Here is a 19,939-nt window from a genome sequence, read left to right on the forward strand (position 1 = left end):
TTTAATAACATTTCAAATGCAGTTAAGCTCTTTACCACAGTAACACTTTATTTACTCCTGTTTCTATCCTGCAGATGGTCCTGTGATTCTGGAGAGTCCTGTCCACTCTGTGTCTGAGGGTGATTCTCTGACTCTCCGCTGTTTATATCGCTCCACAAAGTCCTCACACCTCCCAGCTGATTTCTATAAAGATGGAGTATTTCTCCAGAAGCAGACGACAGGAGAGATGACCATCCATAAAGTCTCAAAGTCTCATGAAGGTCTCTACCACTGTAAACACGCAGAGGAAGGAGAGTCTCCACGGAGCTGGATCTCAGTCAGAAGTAAGAAGCAGCTACATGTTATTTAACTCTAACTCTACAGTAAAACCCTTAAATATTGTGACGTCATGGAGGCGGGTGATGAGACCAAGTCATGACTGTTTTTTTAGGTAACTTTTATTTAACTCTTTAAAGGGCAGTAGGAAAGGAAATAAGGGAATTAGCAGCAATCTGGGCTTGATGTGTAGCGAGATTCAGAGGCCCCAAAGACCACATCTTACAACACATGAAGCCCAACACAAATACAAAATCCCCCCCTAAAATCACAAACACAGCACAAAACCCCCTTAAATAACCTCCGCCTCCAAAACAACCCTGAACTAACCAACAGTAAGTATTCTGAGAAACTTGGCGTCACCACAATATAAATGAATAAATGAAACTCTCTTATTTGTCCACTCTCAGGGTCTGGACTTGATGGTGTAATAACAGGAGTGGCTGTGGGGCTGAGTGTTTCCCTGCTCCTCATTATCATACTGGGCCTGTTCTGCTATTACAAGAAAAACAAAGGTTTGAAAACTGATTTTGCTTGGACCCCGTGGTCAGTATATTGTGAATAGACGACTGGTTAGTATTTTTTTGGCTGATGGAACCAAACCTTGCACCTTCAAAGAAGTAATTTTAAGTAATTAATTTAACTAGACTTTATTTTAGATGTTTTGTATTGGCTTTTTCATAGTGAAAAGTTTATAAACCCTGAAGAGTTGCTGTTTTTGTCAAATTATGTAAAAAAAGTAAAACCAGGTTTAGTTCTGACAGAGACAATGTGCAGGCTGCTCAAACGCAGATGATTTTTTCACGCTATGGTGTGAGTTCTCTTTGTCAAACACATATTCTTGTTTTAACAAATACACACAAGTGAAAAAGATTATTTGGCTTTTATTGTGGAGCAGGGTCTCTTTTTACCTTTTTTGGAAATCAGTGGGACACCAATCAAAGTCTGAATCTGTGGGGAGCTGCACACTGTCTCTCAGGATCCTCACCACTGCAGACTGGTCAGTTTTCACTGTCAACAAACTCACTAACATTTACATTTTACAATATTGACTATGTCACTCTAGAAGATCTTATTTCTTTTAGTAAGAAATGATCCCAGTAATATGTAGTTAATATATCTGATGAATGATATGAGCCGGTCTGAAAGGGGAGGTGAACACTGAGAAAGTTGGGGAAGTGTTCTGGGAGGTTTGCTGTGAGCTGGGAATCTGGGCCCCTGTCACTCAGCAATCAAGCAAGAGTTGAAGGAGTGTGTGGGATTTGAACCTTTTCATCACCAGAAACTGAACGAAGAAGGAAGAATTTGTAGGGTGTAGCATGTGTAGGAGGAGGAGTTTAGGACAAGGTCATTCCCCAAACTTATTTCATAACTTGTTTTTAACAGTTATTTTCCTCTTTAGCTGTACTTTATAAAGTAGTGTGTTTATGACGTGATAATACAGTGGAGTCATTAATAAACAACTTCTGTTCTAGATGATTCTGCAGCTTTTTCCAGTGAAATTGTGTATGCCAATATTGTGACAAGTAAAAAGAAAAAATCCAAACAAAATGGTAAGATTTAAATTAAATTCTTATGTTATTCTGTGCAATTCTGTGTATTTTACCTTTTCTCTTTAAAACATTTTCTATATCAGACGATGCAGTGATAACAAGTGATGTCACATATTCTGAAATTAAGGAGGAATCACCAAAACTCCATGGTAAAGGTATGAATTACACACTGCATATTATTTTCACAAGAGCACAGAGAACTGTAACATGAAACACTGGCTGCTCTACTGTACAACATTCACTCAAATAGTAATATTTTTCCAAAATCCTCAAGGAGAGTTTAGTTCAGAGTGGGTGTAAGTTTTTGGGAAATATTCAAGTGAATTGAAAATAATTATCAATAACTGGTTGAGGACGACATTTTGAGATGTGTTAATGGATGTTGACAGAAGAAAGACAGTGGGGACACAAAGCTTCTGCTCTCTTTCAGAAACCAGAGCTGAACCCAGTGATGTGACTTACGCTGATATTGAACTGAAGCCAAAAGAGGAGTTAAAGGGTGAGTTTGAAAGAAAGTATCCAAATATGTTAAGAGCAGAAGTGTGCTGTGTGGAGGGACATTTGTGTGAATTCAACTAATGTCATTACATTTCTTTGAAAAACAAAAGCTATATCTAGAATACTTACTTGGGTGACATTAATTCAGTGACTGTGTGCTGCAGGGAAAACCACTGCAGACGATGACACCATTTATTCAGACGTGAAGCACACCACAGACTGAGGTAAGATGAAATCATAAAGTTTATCAGCTTGGCATCACTAGTTAAAAATAATGGCGTTAATTACACAAGGCCACTGTGTTTAAATGACACTCTCGGGAAGTGGAGGTTGTGTCATCAAGACCCAGGGTTAGTCTGTACACACTACAGGCTCACATTATTATCCATTATTATATATTATCCAGGACTGAAGTTTACAGAGAAGCTACAATAAGTGATATAACTGTGATTCATATACAGAAACCAAATGTGATTTTTGAATTGTGATGAGGTGAGTTTTACCTGCTGTATTCCTTCAGTTATGATCATCCATCATCCATCCCAGTGTGATAAAGTCTGAATATACTGATCCCACACAGTGAAACCCAGGAATGGTGTGTGGAATTAAAGGCGGAGAATGGAAATTATACATAAAGTAAACATAGTGATGAGTTCATAAAAAATGTGCCAAAAATGATTTACATTTGCTTTGATTTAACCCAGGTTTTATAGCGTTCAAAGAAACAAATCTATTCAGTTCTTAAAGTGCTTTTCTCTTTTTAGGTTTCTGAAGGAACCTGTGCTGTTGCAGTACTCCAGACAACCATTTGCAGAATGTGTGATCCAGGTTTTTAGGAGCGCAGACAGAGGAGGTCAAGATATCCGTATATTCAGACTTCTTCACTTTTTTAAATATTATAAAAAATGCTCTGCCAGAATTGTATATTACCAAAGTAAAATCTTTCTATGTTTTGTTTTATTTAATTAATACAGCCTTGTTGAACTCTGTTTGGATATGTAGTGTGGTTTATGCTATTGATAGTTAAATATTAAGGGGGCTCCTGAGATTTTCAGCATTAAATTCAATTGGAGCTATCATCCAGTGATTGGTGGATTGATCCCCAGTGATGCCTTAGTCTTCTCAGGCTGAGAGTCAATGAGAATAAAGCTGGCCTCACTCTCTGAGTGAGTGGAATGGTCACCCTGTATTCCCCATCACATAAGCACCATGTAAATCAGTGCTGACATCATAGATCTGGGCAGCTGCCACCCTTCTGTAGTGTGTAGAGCTGTCCAGTGGTGTAGAAACAGTAGCAGTTTGAAAAGATGCAGTGGCTGGTTTCACATGTCTCTGAATAAGAATGTGATTACCTTCACCGTCCCTGATCGCTGGCTTTGTGTTTGACTGGAGCTAGTACAAGCGTTTAGGGTGGAATCATTAATAACTAATGATTGGGGAGAATATAAACATAACATTATTTTTTTAAACAACTGAACAGTTTAACAGTTAAAATGTAAAGGTAATTTATGTTCATTATTATTATTATTATTATTATTATTATTATTATTACTTCTACTATTATTATTTTCTGAAATGAACATTTTAAATACAGAAACCCTGTGTCTTTTCTGGTGAATTGTCTTTTGCATTTCAGTTGCTACCTCTTATTTTGCATTGTTTACAGCTCACTTTTAATGTTTTAAAGCAGTTTTTATATAAATGCTGTTTTGCATACACTTTTTTTTTACATATACAGGAAGTAAAGTTTGGTCAGGATTAAGGTAATGAGAGTATAGCAGTATTATTCTATAAATACTGTGTATTATATTCATATTTAATCTATAATAATCTGTTTGTTGAACATTTTAAACCTGTTTAATTCAAGTTGAGTTTTCAGAACATTACACAGGGTGGGCCATTTATGTCGATACACCTTAATAAAATGGGAATGGTTGGTGATATTAACTTCCTGTTTGTGGCACATTAGTATATGGGAGGGGGGAAACTAGATGGGTAGTGACCATGGCAGACATTTTGAAGTCGGTCATTTTGGATCCAGCTTTTGTTTTTTCAATGGGAAGAGGGTCATGTGACACATCAAACTTATTGGGAATTTCACAAGAAAAACAATGGTGTGCTTTTGTTTTAACGTAACTTTATTCTTTCATGAGTTATTTACAAGTTTCTGACCACTTATAAAATGTGTTCAAAGTGCTGCCCATTGTGTTGGATTGTCAATGCAACCCTCTTCTCCCACTCTTCACACACTGAGGGCAACACCGCAGGAGAAATGCTAGCACAGGCTTCCAGTATCCGTATTAAGGTGTATTCATATAAATGGCTCACCCTGTACATTATTTTACATATTTGTATTTTTTTCTACAATATACCAATGCAATCAAAGCTTTTTTGTGTTCTTCTAATTGTTTTGTGTTCTGTTAATGACCAGAATTAAATAAACACCGTTTCTAGCCACAATACTACTTCTCTTCTGTTCATTATTCAGAGATATGATTCAATACTGACCACGGGCCACAGGATTTTTAAAAAGATTGTTAAAATTACAAATTTCAGTACAAATCATTTTTAACGTTTATGTTTATGTAATGTGAATTGTAATTCAGCAATCGTGAACTGGATAAGTGGTTACAGACAAGTGAATAAATTAATGAACAATCTCTGCCCTATTTTACAGTCATTTCATGTGTTTTTGTGTTTGTGTTTGTGTGTGTATAAGGTGTGTCTGATTCAGGATCTCCATTCTCAGTTCTCAGAGTGCTCAGTAGTCTCATGGCAGTGATTCCTTATTTGATAACCTCTATTGTGTTGGGGGTGAAATGCTACAGAGCTTGAGGTAAGAAATTTCGTCCCACAGTTTCAACGTATAACAGACATTGGTTCTGAACGAACCAATGTAAATAATGTGATTTAGATCCTGATTCTTGTAACGGCTTTTCAGAACCTAAAAGAGAATTTCAGTGCCATGTGCTCCTGTGGAGCTTAGAGGATTATAATAATAATAATAATTATTATTATTATTATTATTATTGTCTTTTTTCTGTTCTATTTTTATTTTATTTATTTAATATTGTTACAAGTGACATCCCTACTTTAACATACGAGATCCCTAAGGTCCACAACAAAAAAAACAACCATCTCCTTCGACCCTACAGAATGGGGCCTAGAGAAAGCCTGCAGCTGCAGAAAAGAAATAAACTGAGGTCAACAATGGGGCTTTTTTCCTTGATTTTTTCTGCCTTCACAAGCACGTACATACTGTACAATAACAAATCCAGAGGGGAAACACTTACTTAAATTATATTAAAAACTTGAACACTGGCCATTATTACACTAGTAAAATGGTTATATTAGTGAAAAGATTATATCAGTGTAATCTTTGTTGTATCTATATCAAACTTACATCTGTGAATTTATGAACAATGTCAAAATATTTCATATATTTAAAAAATCTTAGGAAAAACGATAAAAATTTTAATTGAGGCCAAAAAAAGAAGGTAAACAAATGTATTAATTAATGCCAACCACAGTAACACATGTATTTATATGAACACACAACTCCTGTTCCTATTAATAAAGACTTTTAATTTCCACTGATACAGTATTCCCTTCAAATAAGAAACACAAAGCTTACCTTTTCAATAGAAATCTCATATACTGCAATAATACAACTCAGACAGTGTTTTATAACGAATACCACAGTAAACTCTCATCATTTTGCTCTCTGAATAAAAGCACATGATATTAATTTAACATTTAATTCCTCTCACTATGAATCTGTTTAAGCTCTGACCAGTAGAGGGAGCTGTGCACTCGCTGGACCCCAAACTCCGCCCACGAGGAAAATGAACTGCTCTTCAGTTATTGGCTCACTGTGGAAATATCTGCAGAAATTAGAGCATTTCTGATGAAGGGTCGCTGGGTTTTAACTTTATTTTAATTATACACAACAAAGGAGGTATTTTTAGCCAAAAATAAAATCATGTTTAAAAAGTAAAGTGATAAAATACAAAGTGTTCAGACAAAACAAATGACTACATTAGAACTTAGAACATAATGCAAGCTGCTGAGGGTTTTCCCACACTGTGCTTTACCTTCATCATTTACCTGAGCCCGCTTCAAAACATGTCATTTGCTTAAAGTCTTGCTGCAACATTTAAGCTGGAACTAAGGTGAGTATTTAATATTTATATATATATTTAGGGTTCACACAGACTAGGAAGAGTGACATTTGAATAAGAAAACACCATCTTTGTAAATTCGCCTGTTTAAGGTGGAATGGAAATATTGCACACGTTTACGTTCTTTCAGTAGTTTAGTCGACTACTGTCTAAAAATATATATTTTTCCTTTTACAAATACTCTGTCAGCAAAAACGTGTGATAGTATCAGTGTTTCAGTTTTTATGGTGGGTGCCATATGAGTATGGAGTCAAAAAATGGTCAAAAAAGATTTTGAGTTTGTAAAACAATTGCAATGCTCAATTTTAAAACAACAATAATGATTTAAATTCACAAATTTGAAAAAAAAAATTGTATCGTATAGAAATAATTTTTAAATGTATAGAAAATATTTGCATTTGTAAATCAAATGTTGTGAATGTGTGAATCAGTACATTTTTGAGGTTACACATGGGAAAAATCCACACATTCACCTTCTCTGCTGCTTGTGTGAATCCCTTTTTGCAGTTGCGGATTATTGACAATTGATGGACCAATAGGAAAGCTTTAGCTGGACCAATCAGATCGCGGGGTTTGTGTAACCAATCAGAACACTGATTTGTTGCTATCACTCAACCTTTGCACGGTACTTCTAAACGCTTCCAATTCTACGTCATGGTGCTTCCAGTCAGAGATACAACATGAACTAACATTGTTATGCTGTGGTCGGGTGCTCATCGGAAGGTTGTATATACGGTGGTGGGTAAGTAGTAAATACGACTTCACTGCGTTGGGGAGCTTGACTGAATATCCACCCACTGTACACAACATGTCCCCAAAAAGTGATTTATTATTAAATAACAATTAAACGGTTTTTGAGTAATAACAAATCTGATCAAAATGTCTTTTAATTACAGAAAAATGCATAATAGAACTATTCAAATGCATATTTGCCATTTTCTCCTGGAGAAGAGGTAAAAGGTCGCCATATAAGCTGTGGCTTGTTCGTCTGCTGGCCACATTTGTGGATCAGGCTGCATTTATATGTGGATCGGGTGAAATGTGAAAGGAAAGTCTCAAAATCCAAAAACCCACGAGAGGAAATGAACAAATGCATGTCACGGAAAACTCGTGAATGACTCGATTCACAATTTACAAATAAATTTTAAATTCGAGACTTCGACTTTACAAATATTTGCAATATAAATTTAAACAAAGGTATTTATTTTCACATAAAAGTATGATATATCTATGAAAAACAAAACATATATTTATGAATGTAACTGTATTTGTACAAACTGCAGACTGAGACACAGATTGGGATGTATTCATTTGTGAACAGTGAAACATATTTGTGACGTGTGTTTTATTTGTGGATTAACATTTACGCATTTGTAAAGTATTTTGAGACTAATCTCTCTCCATACAAATCTGATTCCATATTTTTTCAGCACGAACCGTGTCGTCCATGGAGCTTGACGGGGGTCAATTATAACGGATCATATAAATAATTAAAAGGAACTAAAACAGGACCACCACACACTTTTATGTGTTTATGGTGCTGTTAGGCATGAAGCCATGCTCGTTGGTCAGAGCCGTGGCTTTTCTCCGCTGTTCACAAGCTCAGCAGGAAGGCTCTGAACTCAGCAACATTCACACAGTATTATATCTCACTGTGGTCTGACTCCACGGTAAACAAGAATACACAGTGACACTATCATGACTCTAACTGTATTCAGCGACAGCGGACTCTCTTTTCTACACATTTAAAAATTATTTCTATACATTACAAATATTTTTTCCACATTTATGAATTTAAATTATTATTACTGTAGTTGTTGTTTTAAGGATTCCTATACATTTGTGGATTTGAATTTTACGTGTATGTAGTTGCTCAAAGTTACCAATTCTGTTACATTTGTGAGTATTGTTTTACAAGCTCAAAATAACACTGGGTTTCTAGGTTACAACTATCAACTCAGTCATTTATGATGCAGATTATTGAGTGAAGGTTACAAAGAGCAGCCAGTAACAAATAGTGAGAGCTGAAGAAGAGAAAATAATTCATATTGTTTTCTCTGATGAGACGGCATGCAGCTACAGGTTGGAGGCTTGTACTTCTGTAATTGTGTTCAATGATGTCTGCCTGTAAGATGGCAAAATGGGCGCAAGGGGCACATTACAGCCTGAATGACGGAGCTGCCCACAGCGTTGCCTGTGTGCATTGTGTAAATATCGGCTTCTTGCGCTAATATATCGGCCGATGCCGATTTTATTAAAAATGCCAAAAATCGGCTGATTAATCGGCCAGCGATCGATATATCGGTCGATCACTGGTTTAATATGGTGCAGGTTACACAAAGATCTCAGCAGATCTGATGTCAGTGGAAAAAAAAAGTTGTGTCCATATCTCAATTAAAGAATGTCTGTAGTGGGCAGAAAGTCTTTAACTGGCACTGAGTAGGCTACTTTAAATTTGAGAAAAGCAAATAGTTCACTGAACATTTCATGGCTTTATTCAGGAGCTGAAGCTCCTGAAGCCCATAGAACTGGCACATACACCGGTACCAGGGGCGGACTGGGACAAAAAATCATCCCGGGCGTTTTGGATCAGTTTGGTCCACAACACTCGATAATACACTAATTTTTGTTCTCTTGAATGTGTATACCAACTGTGCAACACTTTAAAACCACGTAACTTAAGCCAATGAGTTAACGACAATCAGTGTGGGTGGACATATTAAATACTTCCAAAAAGTGTAATTTATTAACACTATAAAAATGTACATTCCACACAATGTTGAAGTCCCTACTGTGGTAAACTTTAGTTTTCTAATTTTGACACGTTTGGCAGCGTTTGCTGGAAGATCATGTTTATTTTTTCTCACAGGTTCTCTGTGCCTCCTTTGCGTTTTCTCTCCATTTCAGAAAATCCTAACAGATATTACGTTCATCCTACATAGCACTGCACACCGGCGCACAGAGCCAAAGGGATGAAATGTTTCATGATTTGATTGCGCCAGCGCTGTGTCAGTAAAGGAAATAACAATGGGTCACAGACCAGCGTATTTCAAGAGCCAGTGGTCAGGAAACAAACTCTTATGCTAACATGTTTTTTTTTGCTGAATTCATTACACAGACAGGACTAACATGAAATGGGTTGGTGTTTAACAATGTGACTGGGACAGCCTCAATGTCAATCGGGGAGCTGATCTACTGGTTGTATGGGCTGGTCTGATAAAAAAGTGTCAGGACTGTAGGCCCACGAGGAAAATGCCCTGTATGTCAGACGGCCAGTCCATCCCTGATTATTATACACACACAGAAACTAAATGAGCCATATCCTGTTTGTGAGTGTATGTAAAAATATAATAAGTATTGCATACATCAGCCAATCTCCAGCCCACAGTACAGCTTCTCAGTTCTGAGACCAGGGAAGTGTTGAATATGGGTTTGTGACTTGTCTGTGTGAGTCTCTGTTCTACTAGTATAATGCAATGACATCCTGAAAAAATGAGGAACTGAATACCAATGACGGGAGAGATGTAAAACATGCAGTGAGTGTGTATTCTCATAATGCTTTGTACATAGGGAGATGAGGTGTAGTGCTGGTCCTGAGCACAGAGCAGGTATAACTGAGTGGATCAGACACAGAAGTTCTGTTGAGGTTTTTAAACACTGCAAACTCACTGGCCGCTCCTATAGAAACACCTACTTTGTTAATCTTGTCACTGTAAAGTCAGAGACAGTAAATATGTTGCTGCACAGTGACAATGAGGAGTTTAAAAACTCCAGCAGAACTGCTGTGTCTGATCCACTCCCACCACAGCAATATACAAAAACACTTCCCCACCACGTCAGGGTCACTGCAGAGCTCAGACTGACCCAACACTGAAATTATATTAGTTCTATGGTGGAAGCTAACAAAGTATGCAGTGCAACAGATGGCCTACAGTCTATAAAATTACAACTATAACATTCACCTATATTAATGGAGCTGTTAAAAATAGACTGTATAGTAATGTATAAACAGGTAGGTGTTTTTAATGTTTTGGCTGATTGTGGTATATTATCAGTAAATCAGTTATTTGTTTAGATCGACGCTTACCAATGGAAACCCACCAAATTTTAATTTGTGAATGTTGTTTAAAATTAAGAAATGACACAAATGACACACATATAGTACGTTAAAACCCAATAAAAAACTGAAATGTGAGAATGTTTTTTATGGGGAACTGCACATCTATGTAAATAAATGTTGGTTCATAGATGTTTTCATTGCTCTGCAGCAGTTCAATAAATAACATATAAAGTTATTTACCCCATATCTACAACTCTGTGCCATTTTCATATCTGTCTTTTACATGACACTGTGAAACACTGAGTCTGGGGAGCAATGATGCAGTCAGTTCACTACAGAACTATCCTCCTTAGAGCTTCACTGTTGTTCTTGATTTCAGACTCATACATCTGAGGAACATTCTCCTAGATTTACACTGTGTCCATACAAGCAAGAACAATAAAACACACTTGATTATAAATCCACTTCAACTGTCAGATCACATCCTGCAGGGCCTTTCTTTAAATACCACCTTTAAAGTGAGAAAAAACAACCACAAACACCATTAAAAGTGTGGCCGGAAAGAGCAGTTTCAGCACTGCAGGTCTGTTTTAGCTGGAACATGTTGAAGGTAATGTGAGTATCACACAGACCTGGGGAAACGTGCTTTATCTGTCATTCATCAACAAGTGTGTAGATGATGTAGTAGCCACTGAAACTTACCACACAACACAGTCACAGGCCCTGGCTGAGTTCTAAAGTAGTTTTCTTTGTTCAAAACCTCTGATGCTTCTTTCAGATCTGGTGAGAAGGAGGGACTGTGCAACAGAGAACAAACTTGCTGTTGGAATGAAGAAAATGGAGGCTGTCTAGGCATTAAAAACACAAGAACATCTTATAAACACTGATCCTTGAGAATAAGGCAGAGGATCCAAACTGTCACAGAATACAAGAAGAAAAATGATCTCATACGCATCAATGACTCTAACTTTCCAAATGCTTTAAACAACTTCTAATCTCGTTTAGAGAGACCTCACACAGGCAGTGGGCTCACACCTCCCCAGGTTATGAATAAGAAATGAAATATGTGAAAAGACATGTAATAAACTTACTACAGCAGACTTGGGGAGAATGTGAGAAGGGAGGCATTACCACTCTCTGTGTCTCTTTAGTGATAAAGGCAATTCAGGCCTTTAGATCGACAAATAAACCACTGTCACACCTAAAACAAAATCTGCACATGATACAAGACTAACTCAACAGCAACAACAACTTTAAACAATAAATAACACTAATATAAGTTCCTTTTCACTGGGGGTACAGGGCGTAATGGGATATACATTGCATGTCCATGCCCAAAAGACCACAGAGATGGAGAAGCCCAAAAAATATGCATGAGGTGCTCTGTCTGTAATTTGTCATGTAAGAAATATTCACTGCAAGAATTCTCAGATGCACAGAGTCATGAAGGATATTCAGCTGAAGTGTGTATCAGGGGTACCTCATGGCCACTGTGGAGGGGATGCAGCACTCACCATCTGAGTTCCCAGTGTACTTTCTGCAACAACATAAATACTATTAATAAAAATCCATAAATAATTCATTTGATTTTTTATGTAACAAAATGATGTATTTACCAATCCAGAAAATGAAGGTTTTGTGCTAATTTAATTGCTCTTTAATAAATTCAGTTTTACTTGCTCAGATCAGATTTGGTTCACAATCATAAATATGTGTGACCTGTATCTGTCTGCAATGTGAACAAATTTGACCATTAAATGGCTTAAATTGCTACGTGTGTGTGCTCCGTCCAAAATGGGTCCCTAAGCCCTGTGTAGTGCAGGATGTAAGTGCTTATATAACAGTGTCTACACCAAAGTACTGTGCAGTATGTCTAACACAAATACATTTATAATCAGCTATTTCCCCTGCACTGCTCATTTTCTAACGGTCAGTTTGGTTCAGCAGCCCTAGATTCATCACTCACTCAGTGCACTAGGGAGGAGGCATGGAGCCGTTTGAGACGCAGCCTGCATGCAGCTGTGGGCTGCACTACTGTTTACATACATGACTCTTATATGTATCTGATCTAACATATGCAAATCTGATTTGAAAAAATGGGATTTGACATGTCCACACACAGCCTTGTGCACACTTTATGCGCCCTTCCCATAAGTCTGCAGCAGACAACATTTTGGTGAAGGGAATTACCCAAGGTCCACTGCAGGCCTGTGACATTCCTTGAAGAAATCAATAACAATACGCCTTGGAAAACTGAGAAAAGTCAGATTTGAGTCACTTCAGTCTAGTAATGTGAACATAGAGTTAACCCTGTAGCTAATATTCAGCATCCACTCTTCACCAGCTCTGAACAATGTGGTGATTAGGTGAGGTCAGGTTACACATTTAATACAATATTTTATGCGATGCAGTGTCTAAATAATTTTGGGGACGAGGCTGATTCCAGACCAGACCTCATCCCATGAAGATTGCCCTAGCAACAATTAGCAATCATGCATTTATTTCCTCTCTTTCTCTCTCTCTCTCTCTGAGCAGAGGAAGTGGTGTTGAACACAGTGCGTATCTCATATGCATCTGGAGCAGTATGGAGTTCAGTGGTCTCTATGTGATGCTCTGTGAGTAGTAAAATTTCTGTTCATATTGTCATTAGAGTGAGTGCTGCTATGTGAACCTATTCATTAGGTACCACATTTTCTGTGAATTTAGAGTCAAGTGAGTATCACATCCAGGGATTCAGGATCCAGAACAGAGAATTTGGCTCAAGTGAAGACAGAATCTTTTTTAAAACAAGCAACATGTTTCTGTTTCACTTTAAATCACACTATATTTAAAGCAGCAACTCCTTGTGAAAAAGTCTGTCTATTTTTAAGTGGGAATTTACCTCATTGTTTTAGAGTAAATTTATTTACAGAAAGGGTGAGTTAAAATAAGCATTGAGGGGCTTGTAGTAACATTTAGTAGAAAAAATTTAGAGCTGACTTTTTGTTTCTTGCAAGTGTATTGTTTCAGAGTATATCAGCTCTGCAGACAGAAATGTTTAATATAAAGTCTGTGGTGTTGAGGCTGTGTAATCTGAGTGTATGATTCAGTATTTACGTTACAGATATTAAAGCGTTGTTTCGCCACTTTATTTTTTTTATTGATCGTCCACTGTGCTGACAGAAGTTTGTAGTGATTTCTCTAATGTACACACTGCCTTTTACTTTTCAATACATCTCCCTGCTGAGGAGGAAGATTGTGACTTGTATTAATGGGTGAATCTGTGTAAAACCAAACCGAGAGTTCAGGTCGTGTTCTGACATGGTGTTAGAAGTGGTTAAAAGAGGTATATTTTATGACAGTCGTTCTCAAACTGTGGTCTAAGTATCACTGGTGGTACGTTAAGCAACAAGAGGTGGTACGCCAAATGACCTTGAATAATTCACTACTTAACTAAAGAATTTATTGACAACAATCTAAAATCTAAAGTTTTGTAAAGTTTCACAGTTTTCATAATTACGCTTTAATGAAATTTGTTTGTGTTAAAAAACAACAACAACAACATGGGCTATGTATAAATATGTAGAAATACTCCAGAGCCCAGAAAGACTAAATCCAGAGGCATAAATAGAGAGAAACAAAGCAAGAATTACAGTACGTACAAGTGAAGAAAACAACAAAAGAAACCATTCAGCTGCAGAGAATCAATGTGGCCGTTCTTCACATCATTGGAGTCCTGAAACACTGTGCCTCCGTGACCTACTGATACAAGCGCAGAGAGCCGCTGTGAGCACCTGCTGTTTTCACCTATAGCCTATTAAAACACATGATATTATATTATTATTATATTAAATTCACCTCATTTTTATTTCTTTCAAAATGCATATTTCCCATAAATCCTATATGTTTTCTTAAATGTATAATTCTATTTAAAACATTTATTGTTGGTTTAGTTATTTGTATTCTCTCAATATTTAGTAATTATTTTATAATACTTTTGTGTAAAGCATGTCATTTTCAAGTAAAAGTAAAAAAGATAAAAGCAGGCAAAAACCATTGCTTTATGACAAACAAAACAGCAACACTCTCAAAGAATATTATATATATATATATATATATATATATATATATATATATATATATATATATAAAGGCAGAATATATATATATATTAAGGCAGAAACATATTTAACAACTTAAAAATTTTATAAAGTATATAATATTTTATTCAAGAAGTTTGTGTTGTAAACTTTACTGTAGCATCATCCGAGAAAGAGCACAAATCACCAGTGAATTCAGAACCTGGAGAAGGAACTTCAGGAGAGTGCACAAGAGGGACATTATAGAGACAAATTCAGGACAGACAAATAATAGTGAAGATAAGTTTGGTTGGTGAAGCAAAACAGAACTTATGAAATCAACACGATCTAAAAATCTAGCACCACAATCTAAAAAGGGTAGCACCGCAGTGAGAGGTTTTCTCAAGAGTGTTGTATCATTAGGAAATACATTTGAAGAGTGATGTATTCAAACAATTGCATTTGAGTTTGATTTTGAGGGTCTAGCCCCCTCTATCTCTCTTAGTGTGTGCAGTCGACTGAATGACCCACTACATGTTTATTATGCTACAGGGCCATCACATCTACACCAACAGGCACAACTCCATCTGAACTATTAGAGAGAACATGCAGCAAGAGCTTCAGAGCATTATCTTTCTAGACAAATATTCCTAAATATAAGTCCTGAGTAGTACCCACAGAAGCAGCACAGCAGCCTCTTCTCTAATACAACATGAGCTGCACATGTTTGGGGTAAAATTAAACATAACATCCAGAATTAACATGAAAACTGTAGTGTAACAAAGGGCTGAAGGTTTGGACTGTCCTTAGTCTTTGCTGCCAGTGAGTAACACTCAGTGCATGAACCCCTAATGGCTCCACTTGTTTGGCCAATCAGAGCGCGAGTCTAGGGATGCTAGCATTGAGAGGGCTCAGTAGTGTTACAGTTCTGAACAAGAGAAGGAGTGGACCTATGTTGGTAGATGGACTTTTTCCCCTCATTGTGTGCGTTCAGATACCTGTAAGTATTTATATTATTGTTGTTATACAGCTCCCTTAACTTAGATAATGTACTAATGTTATCATTAGTGCTCCATACTGTAACTGCATTGGTAGAACACAGGTGTGAGATTAAATGGTGCACTAGTTATTTCAGTATTTCCTGTCTGAGAAAATGGGGGTTATTTACCTTTTCAGACACAACACAGTAACTTTGCTCATGTTTCTACACCCAGGCTGTGTGTCACTCTCTTGCCCTCTCTCCTGCTCTGGTTTGTGATGACTGTTTCTGTTTGTTTTGGTTCCTGTCTCCTCCCTTGTCTCCACCTTAGCCCTGCCTTAGCCCCACCTTGTAATCGGTTTCTCCACCTGTGTCTCTTTGTGGTCCTGCCCTTTTACCCTCTAGTATTCCTCACTGCAGAAACACTCCACATCCAACTCCTTCATGTGATACTAGGGTTAGGGTAAGGGTTAGGTTGTACTGAGAGGAGCCAGTTTTAGTCTAATCCAATGAAAACACAATGACGGAGGAACTAGATCACATCCAACTCCTCCCTATGGATTTCTGGTTCTGCAGCGCCAGCATGTGTTTTACGTCACCGTCGTTCACAGTCGTTCACAGTCGTTCACAGTTCACAGTCGTTTCCTCTTTGTTCCTGTCTTAGTTTTGTTCAGTTGATTTCTTTCTGGGGTGGCACGGTGGCGCAGCAGGTAGTGTCGCAGTCACACAGCTCCAGGGGCCTGGAGGTTGTGGGTTCGATTCCCGCTCCAGGTGATTGTCTGTGAGGAGTTGGTGTGTTCTCCCCGTGTCCGCGTGGGTTTCCTCCGGGTGCTCCGGTTTCCTCCCACAGTCCAAAATCACACGTTGCAGGTGGATTGGCGACTCGAAAGTGTCCGTAGGTGTGAGTGTGTGTGTGTGTCTGTGTTGCCCTGTGAAGGACTGGCGTCCCCTCCAGGGTGTATTCCTGCCTTGCGCCCGATGATTCCAGGTAGGCTCTGGACCCCCCGCGACCCTAAATTGGATAAGCGGTTACAGATAATGGATGGATGGATGGATGATTTCTTTCTGTTTGTTTGTACTTGTGCTTCCCTACACGTGTTTGTTTTTCTGTTTGTGCTTTTGACTTTTAAATAAAAGATTCTGTGCGTCTATGTCTGCCTCCATCCTCTCTTCAACCGTGACACTGTCTTACTTTACAAACTAAAATATTAAACTGAAAACTCAAAATGGTAAAGACAGTGCTGGTAAAAGTGTGTTTAGGAGTGTGTGATGATTGTGAGAGTGTGTAAACTCTGTCTCTTTACCCTTGAACTCTGTGAATGTTGTGAAAATAAAAGCCGCTGTGCTGACTTCATCATTTCATATCAGCAGTGAAACCCAGACTGAGAGTGGAGTCTCAGAACACAGTCTTTACTGGAGACACAGTGTACCATCACAGTGATGTCTGTCAAAATTAGAGTCAGAGTTATGTGATGACTTCTGTTTGCTTTTTTACAAATAACTCGTTCAGAATTGTGTTTTTAAATATGTTGTTGCTCTCAGATGGAAACGCAGAGAAAAAAATGTTTTTAAAGGAGAAAGAAAAAATTATATTTGTATTTTTAAGAAGTGTTTGAGGAGTTTTTGGTTACTTTTGTGAAGAAAAACTGTCCCAGAATAAAAGTGCAGTTGGTGTTTCCAGAGTCAGAGAAAACTTGAGAAACATCAGAAATGGAGATACAAGGTTTTGTTCTGTTACGATAAACATTTAAAAGCATTTGTGATCTTTGAACAGAAAAACCAACGCCTACAGTGAAATAAAGATCAAATAAGTACTTTAATAATAAATGGTGTGGGTTGTGTTTATTCTGAATGACAAAGCTGTGCTACATAATGTGATTTAGACCTTTATTATTGTAACAGCTGTTCAGAACCTGTAAGTACTTGGAGTAAGGGGTTGATAGGATGGGTGTTAAAAATGATGCCTTTTTCCTTGATGTAGTTTTCTGCTTTCACAATCAAACACTTACTTTATAATAACTAGTCCAGTGAGGGGAAAATCATTTATTTAATATATAAACACACACAAAAAGAGACCATGCAAATTAATTATATTAATTATAAACATATTTTTGTTAAATCTGTATCAGACATCTTTGAATTTAAAAGTGATATTTATTTTAACAACCATTTAATAACTAATATATTTCAAAACATTTTCGCAATAACAGTAAAATTATTAAATTAATATTAATAAATGCCACAGCAGTAATTGTACTAATATAGATGTATTTATTTTAATGTGCACACATATGAAGTGTTGCATCTGTTAATAAAGACTTGTTTTCTACTGATACAGTGTCTCCTACAAATACAAATCACACTGCTTACCTTGTACAGTAGAAACATATCTCATATACTGCACTAATTCAGTCTAGAGTATAAATCTGTTTAAGCTCTGACCAGTAGAGGGTGCTGTCCACTCACTACTAGACTCCAAACCCCGCCCACGAGGAAAATAATTGGCTCCTGAACTGCTTCTGTTATTGGCTCACTATGGACACATCTGCATAAATTAGTTGCTGTTTCATATAAATGATGTGTACAGGAGTTAAACTGGGCGGGTCCCCTGTAAATAACTCAATGGTCAGTCAGTTGGGCACTTGGGCTTCAGAACTGGAAAATGGAGCAAAGGAAGAGTGTGACCTGATCTAATTCATCACATTTTTACAAAGCACTGTGCCTGTGCTTTGCTTACGTGGATACAACATTAGACAAAGGCAAGTCAGGGGAAGCAGTGGGATGTTTTGGGTGAGGCTCAGTAACCTTGGATCACCTGCCTAAGCACTGTCACACACCAAGTACAATGACACACTGCAAAATTAGTTCAGGAACGGTTCAGTAGTTCAGTGTGTTGACCAGGACTTCACATTCCCCTCATTTCAATGTGACCTGAGAAACATAAGTCTAATCCATGGGGAATCCACCTCCCAACTTACAGGACCTAAAGGCAGTGGTGGACAGTGACCGTATTTTACTTTACTTTATTCATCTATCTGTACTTTACTGGAGTATTTCCATTATGGGCGACTTTTTACTTTAACTCCACTACTGTTCAAAGTCAAATATCTTACTTTTTACTTCACTACATTATGAAAATTTGCCGTTCCTTTTGGCCTACAGTGACATCTACAGAGGTTTTGTGGTGTCCCTCCCAAATTTGGAGACATCTCAACTATAAATGACCCAGAACAGCAAAAACTAGTCAATATTTTCCACCTGGAGCAGGAATAGAGCAATATCCTAATCTTGGTTCATGTTTTCATTGTTTGGAGGTCTGTTTGTTGTCTAATATCCTCCAGATGCTGTCAACATACAGAGAGATAAAGCCTAGCATACCGGGCAGAGATCATTAGTTTTTTAATCATATGCTGACACTGGGGGTTTGTAAATACATTAGACTGTTTTCCAGCGCACAAACAGACTGGAGAGCTAGCAAATTATGAAGAAACATCATCTGAATTTTATAAGTGTTTTTTGATTACAAAAGTGAATGTCACCTTTAAGGAGGAAGAGAAATATTAGAATAAGTAGTTATTCACTTTGTAAATTGACAAATTTATGGTGGAATGGAAACATTTCTCATGTTGAAATGTTTTTTTTTTTTTTTACACATATCTTACAATCTTTCAGCCAAAACATGGTTGATTGCATCACTAAGATTTTAAATGTTTAAGGTGGGTGTGACATGAGGAATAAAAAATAGCACATCCCAGCACTGCCTTCCTCCCTTACAACACCGCATATATTACATTTCAAACACAGTATAAATAACAGCCATTCCTGTCCTTTTCATAGTCCATGGAGAGTGTTTGCTAAGCAAACTTTTTCATCACTAATCCATTTTGGACAAATCCTTTCTCTGTCACTGCTTCACCTGTGTCAGGGTGTGACCAAAACAAGGCTAAGAGGCACATTGAGGAGTCATGTCTAGACATTTATTGACCCTTACAAATTTAAAGTTTATGCAACAAGCTCAGTTTCTAGCCTGTGAGCTTGAGATCTCCTGGGGGGGGTGGGGGGGCACTCATCCTTGACAGCGCAATCAGTCCTCTTTTAACACCATGGATCAAACCATTTAACATTCAAGGTACATTCCCCAGTAACAGTGAATGTGAAGAACTCCACTTAACTGGACATCACTACTTCACATTCAATCTCACACTTTAGATTAACCATCACAAGATTTCAATATTAAATATCAATGGAAATAATGTTGTAAAATACCCACTAGATCTTTGTACAAACATGGTTTA

The 19,939-nt window shown here is 37.4% G+C and overlaps 1 protein-coding gene across 1 annotated transcript in view; it reads left to right on the forward strand.

Moving 5' to 3' along the window:
• Positions 1–2,589, forward strand: part of LOC136666294 (Fc receptor-like protein 5) — a 60,356-nt gene extending 57,767 nt beyond the window's left edge. The window contains exons 12-15 of the mRNA XM_066644392.1: positions 75–323; positions 726–830; positions 1,952–2,023; positions 2,531–2,589. Coding sequence (XP_066500489.1) covers positions 75–323; positions 726–830; positions 1,952–2,023; positions 2,531–2,589 — 485 coding nt within the window. The remainder of the gene's footprint in view (positions 1–74; positions 324–725; positions 831–1,951; positions 2,024–2,530) is intronic.
• The last annotated feature ends 17,350 nt before the right edge of the window (positions 2,590–19,939 follow it).

This window comes from Hoplias malabaricus, chromosome 14 (assembly GCF_029633855.1).
Source record: "Hoplias malabaricus isolate fHopMal1 chromosome 14, fHopMal1.hap1, whole genome shotgun sequence".
NCBI classification, from domain to species: domain Eukaryota; kingdom Metazoa; phylum Chordata; class Actinopteri; order Characiformes; family Erythrinidae; genus Hoplias; species Hoplias malabaricus.